The sequence below is a fragment of the Lactuca virosa genome, chromosome 4 (assembly GCF_052849685.1).
Source record: "Lactuca virosa cultivar CGN04683 chromosome 4, Lactuca_virosa_CGN04683_v6, whole genome shotgun sequence".
Classification (NCBI taxonomy): Eukaryota; Viridiplantae; Streptophyta; class Magnoliopsida; order Asterales; family Asteraceae; genus Lactuca; species Lactuca virosa.
This window is the reverse complement of record NC_136429.1, coordinates 125,489,129-125,502,253: the sequence shown is the minus strand read 5'-3', so window position 1 is coordinate 125,502,253 and position 13,125 is coordinate 125,489,129. Positions and strand designations below refer to the sequence as shown.

The following is a 13,125-nucleotide window of genomic DNA, read 5'->3' as shown; positions in this document are numbered from 1 at the left end:
GTATGTTAGAATATAAATAATTCATTGAAAATTTATTCAAATATTTATATGTTCTAATAAAATAAATAATTATAAATTTTAAAATTTTAAAGTTTTAATGTAATATTTGAATTTTTGAAACATTGTAATTTTGATGTAATTTTTTATGTAATATTCTTGGTAAATATAAAATTGTCCCCACAAGTAATAATTAAGAAAAATTATTTTACACTACATCTTAGAGATTTTTATTAATATTAAAAAACCAAAGAATCACTATGTTGCAAGCGTAATATTGCAAGTGTATAATGACGCACAAGTGATCCACATAAGTCTATTTACATAATATAATGACTACTATAATAAAACTAGAACATAATTTTAATACTTCCAATCCACTAAGGGTAACCAGCACTATCTTCTAACATACACAAAATCTGAACCAAAAAAATCCACTTGGAAATGAGCAAAATACTATAGGTAAAATCTGTTGTGTTCCAGCCTCCAAAGCCTCCAAAGCTACAGTAGCCATCATTGTTGACAAAATGAAACCTACCGGACAAGTTTTTCTTCCCACCCTATGATGAACACAATTAATAGACGCAACTACAATGGTGGCTGCCAAGACTATAAATAGAGACTTCATTCTTTAGTTGTATGCATCCCAAATACAGAGAAACAGATAGTATAACACTTAGAGTGAGAGTGTTAGTGAGAGGGTTGGTTTTTCGTAATAGTTGAGTGTGAGAGTTGCTCCTCCTATTGTAATTCTATTTTCGTGTTTAATAGAAGAGTTTTCCAACCCCAACAACTGGTATCAGAGCTTGGTTCGGTGTCCAGGGAATACTTTACGAATTTCTCTGTTTTTTCGTCAAAATTTTTTTGTCTCAAAATCCGTTTTTGAGTACACCGTTGGAAAGGGCTTGTTTCAAGGATTCCGAAAATATATTTTTCGTAATTTTTTGACCACCAGAAGGCCCTCAAATCGTTGGTCAAATCTCGCCGGAAAAACCAGGTGGCCGGAGAAGACTGCCGGGGAAGAAGGAGTGACGTCATCAGTGAGGTCATCATTGACCAGAATTTCAGGAAGTTGCAGTTTAGCCCCTGAAGTTCCAGAAAATTGCAGAAAGGTCCCTCTGTTTCTGAAAAACTGCAGTTCGGTCCCTGTTCTTCTGAAAACATCTGTTTTGGTCCCTGGAGTTCTGAAAAGTTTCAGAAAAGTCCCTGGTTGGCAGAAATATTTCAGATTGGCCCCTGTAAGTTCCGAAAATTACAGTTTAGCCCCTATAGTTCTGAAAAGTTACAAATTAGCACATAACTTTTCAAGAAAGTATATTTTGAGCCCGAAAAATTCTACCCCACCATTTTTGACGCTTCCGAATCCAACTGAGAGCTTGGTTTTATCTAATTTTTCCACGAAATATTTGTAAAATAAATTTTCAATTACTTTCGATGGAATCTACAAGTACGATTACGATGGTTCGGCTTACGCCCACAAATTACAACATGTGGAAGCCAAGGATGGAAGATTTGCTTAATCTGAAAGATTTAGCAGAGCCTATAGAAAAGCAAGGCGTCAAACCCAACACGAAGACAGACGAAGTTTGGACGAGAATAAACAGGAAAATGGTGGCACAAATTCGACAGTGGATCGACCACAGTGTTTTTCATCATGTATCTCAAGAGACAGACGCGTACAAACTTTGGGAGAAGCTCGAGAATATGTATCAGGCAAAGACGGCACGCAACAAGACCTTGCTGATGAGGCGCCTTGTAAACCACAAGTTACGAAGTAGAACGTCCATAACCGAGCATACGAGTCAGTTCCAGGATCTCGTAAACCAGCTCGGTGCTGCTGATTGGGTTCTCAAAGACGAGGAACAAGCCATATTGCTCTTGAGTTCTCTACCAGATAATTGGGAGACGCTTGTTGTGACTATCAGCAATTCTGCCCCCGGTGGTAAAGTGACAATGGAGATGGTCACAGATGCCCTAATGAACGAGGAAGCCAGAAGGAAAGAAGCTGGTACAGACCAGTCTTTTGCCCTCGTGTCAGAAAACAAAGAAAGAGGCGGAGGCAGAACTGGAGGCCGAGGTCGAGGTAGAGGCAGAGGTAGACATGGTCAAAGTAGAGGAAGATCCCAAGATCGTGGGAAATCACGAGATCGAGGGAAATCGCGAGAGCGAGGTAAATCTTCAAATACATGGTTCGAAGGCTATTGCAATCATTGTAATTATTATGGCCACAAAAGGAGTGATTGCCGAAGGTTCTTACGAGAGCAGCCCGAGACAAGCCAGCATCCAAGCAGGGAGAATGGTGAAACCATGGTCACCATAACACAAGACGTTGCCCTTGTTACATACGAGGAGGAAGCATGCCTACATGTTGAAACTCATGATGATGAGTGGGTGATTGATAGCGCTGCATCATATCATTCGACTCCAAATCGGGATTTATTCAATACTTATAAACCCGGAGACCATGGTACCGTGAAGATGGGAAACACCAGTTTCTCAAGCATTGCTGGTATTGGTGATGTGCATTTAAAGACCAATGTTGGATGTACATTGGTGTTGAAAGATGTTCGGCATGTCCCAGAGCTGAGAATGAATCTTATCTCAGTTGGAGCTCTTGACATCCAAGGATATGATAATCAATTCAAAAATGGCACCTGGAAGTTGTTGAAAGGTGTTATGGTTGTTGTAAGGGGAAAACTTGATGGTACTCTTTATAAAAGTCATGCAAAGTTGCTTCAACCAAGTCTCAATGTTGTTAAAGAAGAGACATCACCAAACTTGTGGCATAGAAGACTAGGCCACATGAGCGAGAAGGGATTGACGACTCTTGCAAAAAAGGAGTCCATTTCAATGGCAAAAGATGTTGCCTTGGATCCTTGTAAATACTGCCTATTCGGGAAACAACACAGAGTTTCCTTTAGCTCCACAAGAAAGAACCGCTCTGAGTTGCTGAGCCTTGTCCACTCCGACGTATGTGGACCCATTGAAGTAGAATCTCTTGGTGGAAGCCGGTATTTTGTGACATTCATTGACGATGCGTCACGAAAGGTATGGGCATACTGTTTGAGAACGAAGGACCAAGTATTGGAGCGCTTCAAAGCTTTTCATGCAATGGTGGAAAGACAAACAGGCAAGAAGCTAAAATGTCTCCGATCAGATAATGGAGGCGAATACTATTCCCGTGAGTTCTCTAAATACTGCACGGAACATGGTATCAGACATGAAAAGACTGTCCCACGAACCCCACAACACAATGGTGTAGCAGAACGGATGAATCGCACCATTGTTGAGAAAGTTCGATGCATGCTCAGCATGACTAAACTCCCAAAGCCATTCTGGGGTGAAGCTGTATTGACATCTTGCTATCTAATAAATAGGTCACCTTCCGCTCCATTGAATTTTGAAGTTCCGGAGAAGATATGGACGGGTAAAGACATATCATATTCTCACTTGAGAGTATTTGGGTGCAAAGCGTTTGCACATGTATCAAGTGAATTGCGGAAGAAATTGGACCTCAAATCCACTCCATGCATCTTTATTGGATATGGAGATGAAGAGTTCGGGTACAGGCTATGGGATCCAGAACTAAATAAGGTTATTCGAAGCAGAGATGTGGTTTTTTATGAAAACCAGTATTATGATTTCAAGGCACCGGTTAACAAGCAACAAAGCTCCAAAGTTTCAGATATAATATCTAAAAATAAAGATGATGTTTCCACTGAAGAAGTGGATGAAGAAGTCGATGATGCAGATCAAGAAGGTGTTGAGCAGGGGGAGCTTCCACCCCTGGATAATTCAGATCCACTGCCAGAAGTTGCAAACGAAGGAACTCAAGTTAGACGATCCGAACGAGTACGTGCTCCATCAACAAGATATCCGACTTCAAACTACATCCTTCTTACTAGTGAGGGGGAGCCAGAGAGCTTTCAAGAAGCTCAATCTCATATTGACAAAGCAAATTGGCAGAAGGCCATGGAAGAAGAAATGAATTCTTTGCAGAAGAATCAAACATATGAGTTGGTGAAACTCCCCAAAGGAAAGAAAGCCTTGAAAAACAAGTGGGTTTTCAAACTGAAGAAAGACGGAAAGGGAAATACTATGAAGTATAAGGCAGACATGTTGACAAAGGTGGTGACACAAGAGAAACACAGACTATGTGCTGACATAGTTGGGATGAGGATTGTTGGACGGAGACTGGAGGGGGAGATTTGTTGTGTTCCAGCCTCCAAAGCCTCCAAAGCTACAGTAGCCATCATTGTTGACAAAATGAAACCTACGGGACAAGTTTTTCTTCCCACCCTATGATGAACACAATTAATAGACGCAACTACAATGGTGGCTGCCAAGACTATAAATAGAGACTTCATTCTTCAGTTGTATGCATCCCAAATACAGAGAAACAAATAGTATAACACTTAGAGTGAGAGTGTTAGTGAGAGGGTTGGTTTTTCGTAATAGTTGAGTGTGAGAGTTGCTCCTCCTATTGTAGTTCTATTTTCGTGTTTAATAGAAGAGTTTTCCAACCCCAACAAAATCGTCCAAATCAGAACACATATGATACCTTATCTAACAATAATCAATCAGGAAAAATCCGTCCAATTAGAGCAAACACTATACATATCGGTAGCTTAAGAAAAATTTCAAATCCAAAAACTCCAACATCGCACTCATCTTGGACTGTTTACACATGTTTACCAATTATTGTCTTTGCAAATTCAACCATATACTTGTAGAGTAAACTCCAACAGAATGGACACTGGACATTGGTTCTTTTGTTTTTCCTTTTTGATTCCAACTTCGGTCTCCACATGCTTGAATATATGGTACATTATGCCAATTGCCAAATATGTTTATTAAAATAAGATATTATCATTGAAAAAAAGATCAAGATTTTGTTTATGATGAAATCTATGAGGGATTTAAAACAAACCCACAAAGAAGAGTGAAATTTTAATGAAAGTTTTGTATATATTTTATTGTGTTAACTGTTGAATACCTTGTCTTCACCAAGAAAGGGAAAATGGGGAATGATTTCAAGAGACTCATCATCTATTGCCATCACTAAAAACTCAAATATACCCATGTTGAGGGTCTTCGTAGCTGTAAAATCAAGGGATCAAAACATAGATTAGCAAACAATTAACATCTAAAAAAGAAACATGTGGAATATCAAGATATTCAAGTCAAATTTGATTATGTGACCATTTGCAAAGAGCTTTTTTTAACAAAAAATAGATACAATATTTGTTATTCATATAAAAGGGGAATTCTACCCACAGTAATGAAAATAAATTTGGGATAACTTACAAAATCCAAAATCACAATAATAATTAATTTTTTGAAAGCTCTAAGAAAAACATTTATACGATTAGATTATATGTTATGTGTGTGCATAATTATAAAAACAGTCGATGTTGACCTATCAATTCCCAACATTTGACCTATATACAAACTTAAAATACTGGCACTAACTAACTTTCATAACAATAAGAAATTAAGAATCATACCTATCTAACTATAATCACCAAACAATACCCAATCTTCCATAGAAGAATCGATAGAAGTATGATTTACAAGGGTTAAAGAGTACCTCCACACACACACACAGATAGAGAGAGAGAGAGAGAGAGGTATGCAACAAATTTGCAAAAAAAAAAATCAAAATAAAATAAAATAAGAAACACAATAAATAAAAACCGATCAATTGAACTATGACCATACAAACATGATCTACATTAAAAAACGTAGTACAGAAAACCACTCTTCGACTTCATCACATAGAAATAGGTAAGTGATACAAAATCATGAGTTTAAAACGTACCTCCACCATGATAGAGAGAATAAAGAAAATTTTGATGGTGACGACGGTGAATGGTGGTAGCAGGTTTCCTGGAAGATTGAGAGAGAAAATAGAAATATACAAACAATTGGTTAGTTAAGAGTATTTAAAAGAGAGATTGAGAGTTCAAGGAGAGAAGAGATGGCAACTTATTTAAGGTTCTTCCACAACGAATGCCTATAGATAGATGATGGTGAACCTAGCGTACCTCAAAACCAACTGTGACATATGATAGTGAACCAACACAAATTAACCTACAAAGAGTATTTCAGAAGGAAAAAAAACCATATAGGTAGTAATGGTAGGAGCTAGGTTTTTGAAGAAATTATGTCGATAGAAATTCTGAGAGGGGATGGTGGCTTTTAAAAGGGATCAATGGAAATTTCAATTTGTTGAGCTAGAAAATTCAATTTGAATCTGTTGAACGGATATTCATCTCCACCAGCCGACAATTAATTAAAAGCGATGATGATAACAACTTGTGATTAATGCATATTAAGGTATAATAATAATAATAGATTATATATATATATATATATATATATATATATATATATATATATATATATATATATATATATATTGTGAATGATTCAATAGGCCTGATAAGAGGGAATATTGTTTCAATTTTTGACCAATTTAATTTGGAGATGAGTTCGGCTAACTCCACATCCGATATCTAAGGGATAATAATCACATTTGATATTTAAGAGATAAGAACAAGCAAACTTGAATTTCAAATGAGATAGACATAATCAATCTTATCTTAAATTTTAAAAATTCAAAATCTGATTGTTGACTTTTTGACTTATTGACCGGATAAGATTTACATTTTCTAAATGCAGAAATTGATTGTACACATTGCATTATGGTTTGTACGACTTAATTTTAAGCGTTTGACCAAATATGTTTTATAAGGTATTATATATATATATATATATATATATATATATATATATATATATATATATATATATATATATATATATATATATATATATATAGAGAGAGAGAGAGAGAGAGAGAGATAGGTTCAAGTGTTTTAACTAAGTATTGTATAATTGTATGCATGATTGTGGACCAATCAAAATTTAATAGAAAAAACAATAATTAAATAAATCAATAAGGGTAACTAGGTAATTTGAGAAATAACTTCCGCAAATACTCCCTATAATTTTGCTAGTTACGTTGATTTTAACCTAATCCCCCTTTTATATATAGCACTGATCTGATCAATCGTTGTAGGATCAATTTTCATCACCGGTTGAAGACTCCTTCACGCCCTTCTCCTCTAATCAGTCGAAGACGCTGACGGTAAGGGAAACGAAGGAACAGGACATGTCGACGGAGCTTCTGTGATAGTTGGTAAATCGCGAGGAGGTGCGGAGGGAAGAAGCATCGGGACAGCACCGATCCAGGGGGCGTTCCATTGTTGTGTTTGACAGGAAGAAGAAAAGACGAGAAAGAGAGGGGCAGACGCCCTTCTCCGGTGACTTCTTCCTACGAGAGCTCACAGGTGGCCAAAAAAAACCAACGACCTCTTCACCGCCGACCCTCCATCTTGTAGCATGAATTGAACGCAGCCCACCCTTCTTCTTTGTGTTCCGATTGCAGGTGGGTGTAGCCAAAACAAACCGATGATCTACAATTAGATAGTTTAGATTCAAGAGTATTTTCAAATATGTGATAACGTTAATCTGATTTTTTGAAGCTATACGATCTGAATTCAAAGAAATCGGTTCTCGTAGAGCGATTTGTATGTTCGGTCGATTCCAACAGGTTTGATCCCTCGTTTCCTTTCTTTAAATTAAATGAACGGTAAAAATTAGTATCAAAGTTCATTAGGGTTTATTTGATTCCAAAAAGAAAAATCATTATTTGATACATAATTCGGATTAATTAGATCTCCTCTGTTTGGTAATTAGTCATTTTCCTTTTGCATAATATTAAAGCGATAGTTGAGAACTAAATATCAGACAAAGCGATAATTGAGAAGACAATGTGGAGATAAATTTCTCCCATGGAGTATGAAAGTAATTGTTTAAAGGTGATTATTTTGACCACTGTAATTGTTTACATTTTACTTAATGCTTTTTAATTATTGAAAGCTTTTTATCATATTCTATTATGTTATGATAATGCTGTGCAAGACTATCCATTGCGTGGGTTCCTAGAAAGACATTGAAATAGATGGATTTGATGTTTTATTCTAATATGTTCAATTTGAAAGTGTTTGCAGGCTTTGAAAAAACGAGGCTTATTAGGTAATTCCAATTTGTTTGGCTGCATTTTATGAATTAATTCATATTTCAAATTTTTTTTTCTGATTTAACACTTCATTTATGTGGACAGTGCAGGATCTTGACAAGGTTGAATTCTGAAAAGGTATCAAGTATGTTTATGTAGATGATTCAATGGATGATATTGGTGAAATTCCAATTCTATTGGAATGAAATCACGAATTCCAATTCTGTTGGAATGGAATCACGAATTCCTATTCTGTTGGAATCACAGAAGTTGATGCTTGAAGAACGGACCACAAAATTGAAACATACCACATTATTCTTTTAGAATGTATTAGTCGTTGTTAGATTTTGATGTTTTTTCTCGTTTTGAAAGTTTTTTTTGTTTTATTCTTTAATAATAAATGTAATTTTTAACAATTGTTACCCGTATTCTATAAGAAATAATGTATTTTTTGTTTTTATTCTTCAGTTTATTGTTCAAGAATTTGTTATTCTACAAGAAGTTTTTAAATTCATGATCAAGAAATAGGTTCAAGAATATTTTTATTATTTATGGTTCAAGAATATTTTTATTTTTGAGTAAATAATTAAATAAATAAACATATTCTGTCAGAATGTCCGAATTAAAATAGTTATAATTCGTAAAATCGGATTTTTAAAATTAATAGAATCTATGATCCCTTAAAATATGCAATTTTCCTTTATTAAATCTATATTAATTGACTAAAATACCCTTGTAATTAAATTAGATGATATTTTTCAATTACATTTAATTCAATAATATATATTAATCACTTTTTTAAAATAAGTAAAATTGATTGGCCCACAGTTATACATACAATAACACAATAATTATTTTGAATAGAATAACGTAGGCCTATATATATATATATATATATATATATATATATATATATATATATATATATATATATATATATATATATAATCAAGTGAATGTCATGGGTCGTTTTTGATTGCTCGGTTTGTCGGTTTCAAGTGTGGGTCGATTTTTCGGTATGGATTAGTCGGTTTCTGGGTAAAAACCGAAACTGAAATCGATTTTTCGGTTTTTAAAAATTTCAAAACCTAACCGATGGTTTTGCTTCGGTTCGGTTTCATTGGTTTTCGTCGGTTTTTTAGTTTCTTGGTACCGGTTTAGACAATTAAAAATATTATATATTTATTATTATAGGCAACAAGTAAAAAACATGTTAAAACCAAAATAAAACGTAAGATACTCTCCAATGTTGCCCATGTCACGTTTTATTGGATTTGATTGCCTAATGATAAATTCATTTTCCACATTTCCTTTTTCACACTAAAAGAGGTTCAACGACAGGGAGATAACTTTAAGTCTAATTAATTCTTTTTTTGTAAGAGCAATGATTGAATTGGAATTGAGCCTGAACCGTGGAGAGGAGAAGAGGGAGTTGCCAATGACAACAATAACATATATGAAGAGAGCAAAGAGGTCGCAATTTTGTGGTTTCGACGGCCAGTGGTGCGGTGGTTCCGACGATGGTCTGTGATTTGATGATGTTTCGACTCCTAACTTGATTTACTTTCAATATTTTTGAAATTTCACTATTATCTTCCTCTTACATCACATCCTTTTGTTGAACACCTACTACTCTATATATATTATAGTTGAAAATAAAAATTATATAAGATGAAGATAAATGTGGAATTTATAAAAATCTTAGAAGTAAATCAAGTTAGAAATGAAATTATAAGAACATTAGACAATTACAATGTATATATATGATACAAAACCACGTAATATGGTGAGCTTGTACCTAAGCTTATATATTCTTAAGGATATATTCACTTTTCTATATATATATATATATATATATATATATATATATATATATATATATATATATATATATATATATATATATATAAAAGGTTAACAATATTAATAGTAGTATAAAACACATTTTGTTTTCTATGATCGACCACCATAAAACATAAGTGCTACACGCTTCTTGTTTCATTCTTCTTTCGCTGACTGCTTCATATATATTCTATATTGTGTGTTTTGGAGAGAGATAGAGATCTAGAGGACATGGAGTTGAAAGAGGAGGTGCATAACTTTATGAGGGTAGCATTATGTGCACTTATTTCACTTGGGTATTGCTATTTTGTAGGCAAGATTGTCCGCAAAGGTGTTCTAAGATTCCTCTCTATCCTCCCTGTTGTCCTCGTCTTTCTCTTCATCCCTCTGACACTAACTTCCGTTCACATGATTGGAGCTTTTTCCTTCTACATTTCATGGCTTGCAAACTTCAAACTCATTCTTTTCGCCTTTGAAAAAGGCCCCCTTTCAACACCTTCAATCACACTTTTGCGGTTCTTAGCAGTGGCTTGTTTCCCGATTGATGTTACTCAGTCCGATAAAGGGTTTTCCAAGCCCAACAAAACGTCTTTGTTCACTTATGGCACGAAGGGTCTAGTTCTTGCCATTTGCCTTCATCTTTATCATCATCATAAAGAGGATGTGCACCCGATGATGGCATGGTGCGTCTTTGGGTTGATTGTTTACTTAATGCTTGAGCTCTTCGTAGCTTTGAGCTCAACCATAGTCGGGTTGTTTCTCAAGGTTGAGCTCGACCAACAGTTTGACGAGCCTTATCTTGCCACATCCCTGCAGGACTTTTGGGGACGGAGGTGGAACGTGATGGTTAACCGCATCCTTCATCCGAGCGTTTACGAACCGATGCGGATACTCTCGATCAGGGTGGTTGGTCGGTTGTGGGCCCCAGTTCCAGCAATCCTGACCACCTTCTTGGTTTCGGGCATCATGCATGAACTAATATTCTTTTACTTTACTAGGGAATGGCCCACTGGGGAGGTGATGCTTTTCTTTGCTCTACATGGGGTTTGTTTGGTTCTCGAGGTGGTGATTAAGAAAGCTACAAGATATAAATGGAGTTTGCCGAATCAACTATCGAGACCATTAGTTTTGACTTTCGTGTTGGCAACATCTTATTGGTTGTTTCTGCCAGAATTATCGAGGTGTAATATGATCGAAAGAGCATTTGAAGATTACGTGGCTGTTAGCGAGTTAGCGACGGATGTGGTACGAACTACGCCAGTATTTTTTAAGTAGGAGTAGTTCCATAGCATCGCCTTTCAAATTTCAAATGGTATAAGGACTTAAAGCATAAATTGTTTATGTAACAGTTCAAAAATGCAATATATTGTGTTTTTTGAGAACTTCACTTTTGCTTCCTAAAGTTTTGATTCTTGTATTAACGTATTGATTAAATGGATTCTACAAATTGCAAATCATGATAAGGACTGAAGTGGAGAAAATAAAATATAAAATAAATCTAAAATTTATTAATAATTGTGTAGTAGCTCATATCTTTCATTCCATGTTAATAAATTTCAGTCACCTTCTTTTGGAAAAAGATGCTAATCAAGGCATGATTGAAGGTAATAATAATGTTTTTTATTCAAATATTAATGATAACATTGAGATCAAGCTTTCGTTGGAAATGCCCATTCAAATATAGATGTGAGTGAATGATAAGAATTCAGTGAAATGTCAGCCTATTGGGAAATCCCAACAACCAATTGAAGGTAATGATAAGAATTCAGTGAAATGTTAGCCTATTGGGAAATTTTAAAAGAAACCAAAACCCAGTTTTAAGGAGTACATGCCACAACTATAAAACAAGTCGATATTTTGGAAATAACTCATCAAATTAACTAACGACACAATTTGGGGCGCTGATTGGGTAAAAATTTCGGGTTTTGGATAGTTCGAGTCGGGTAGATCAGGTTTTTCGTTAAAATAATAATACTCAATACCCAATCTATATTGCAACTCTGGTTTTCGGGTTTCGGGTATTCGGGTTTTAGGTCGAATCGGGTATTTTCGGGTATACCCGAAAATTACTCAAGTATCACTAATTAGATTTTTATCATGAGAAAATACAATCTAATTTGGCATCTTGTAATATCATCTATAAACAACATTTTCATTTTTTCGAATTAACCGATTATTATACAACTTTCGAACTATATAAAATTAGACTCGTAAAATATAAAAAAGAATATCAACAAAAACTAGTCAAACATACATACTCATTAAAAAAAATCTCTCAAACATACAACATAGGGTTAATATATATATATATATATATATATATATATATATATATATATATATTAATGTGCGGACGTATGGACAATATTATTTTTTGAGAATGATAAAGAAAATATGTTGTTTGATAATATAAATACGTTCAATCTTACATAACTATTGTCATTAACACACATTCTCATTAATTAAATCGTCTATAAGGTTATTATACACTTATTATTATTATTATTTTCATTTCTGTCAGAATGTTGTCAGAATGTTTTTTGAGTCGTATTCTATCATAATGAAAATGAGTGAAAAACGATGTGTGAGAACAAAAATAAATAATAATTAGCAAGAATGCATGAAAATGACAATATTTTTGTAAGTTTGAACGTATTCGCATTGCTAAACAACTTATTCTCTTAGTAATTCTTATAGAATAACATTGTCCACACATCCGCACAATAATTAGTTAGAAGGGAAATCTCCAAAATAGTCCTAAAATTTTACCCTAATTTACGAAAAAGTCACAAACTAAATTTTGTTTACGAAAAAGCATGAATTACCGGTAAAATGGCGATTTGACCCTTTTTTTCCGGTTTACTGGTTTTATTACTTATCTGTTTCACTAAAATCCCATTATTTTACCCTAATTTGCGAATAAGTCCCAAAATAAAATTTATTGATGATTTGACCCTTTGCTCTATGTAACATACATTTTACCGGTTTCATTGCTGACCCGGACGCCTAGTCATTAAATAAGATGATGAGATGAATATATTGAGTTATATAATGCTATGTTTAGCATAAAACTTGATATCCTGATGTATTGTATATCTTTTTGGAACATAAAATGCATCCAACGAAGACTATAATAATTACATAAACTAACAACAACTGCGTTATTTTTTACGTTTATAAGAAATATCAAATTGTCTATC

At 34.5% G+C, this 13,125-nt stretch overlaps 1 protein-coding gene and 1 pseudogene across 2 annotated transcripts; one reads left to right on the top strand and one right to left on the bottom strand.

The window, feature by feature from the left end:
- Positions 1 to 290: 290 nt before the first annotated feature.
- LOC145107322 (uncharacterized) lies at positions 291 to 6,316 on the bottom strand. 2 transcript variants are annotated; one of them, XM_079044178.1, is made up of 4 exons: positions 6,045 to 6,316; positions 5,819 to 5,886; positions 4,994 to 5,097; positions 291 to 557 (listed from the first exon to the last, which is right to left on the bottom strand). In XM_079044178.1, exons 1-4 carry the CDS (start codon positions 6,062 to 6,064, stop codon positions 378 to 380), a joined length of 372 nt encoding a protein of 123 aa, XP_078900304.1. In that variant the 5' UTR covers positions 6,065 to 6,316; the 3' UTR covers positions 291 to 377. The 2 variants fall into 2 exon arrangements, with proteins under 2 accessions (XP_078900304.1, XP_078900305.1); XM_079044179.1 differs by lacking the exon at positions 291 to 557 and adding an exon at positions 4,539 to 4,808 and having other exon boundaries at positions 6,045 to 6,308.
- Positions 6,317 to 10,022: 3,706 nt separating this feature from the next.
- LOC145107321 (putative long-chain-alcohol O-fatty-acyltransferase 5 pseudogene) lies at positions 10,023 to 11,307 on the top strand (annotated as a pseudogene).
- Positions 11,308 to 13,125: the final 1,818 nt, after the last annotated feature.

Excerpts from the sequence above, each read along its gene's own strand:
- LOC145107322 (XM_079044178.1), bottom strand. The coding sequence starts at position 6,064 with ATGTCACAGTTGGTTTTGAG. Across the intron at positions 5,887-6,044 it reads ATGTCACAGTTGGTTTTGAG|GAAACCTGCTACCACCATTC; the intron begins GTACGCTAGGTT and ends TCAATCTTCCAG. Across the intron at positions 5,098-5,818 it reads TTCTCTCTATCATGGTGGAG|CTACGAAGACCCTCAACATG; the intron begins GTACGTTTTAAA and ends TTGATTTTACAG.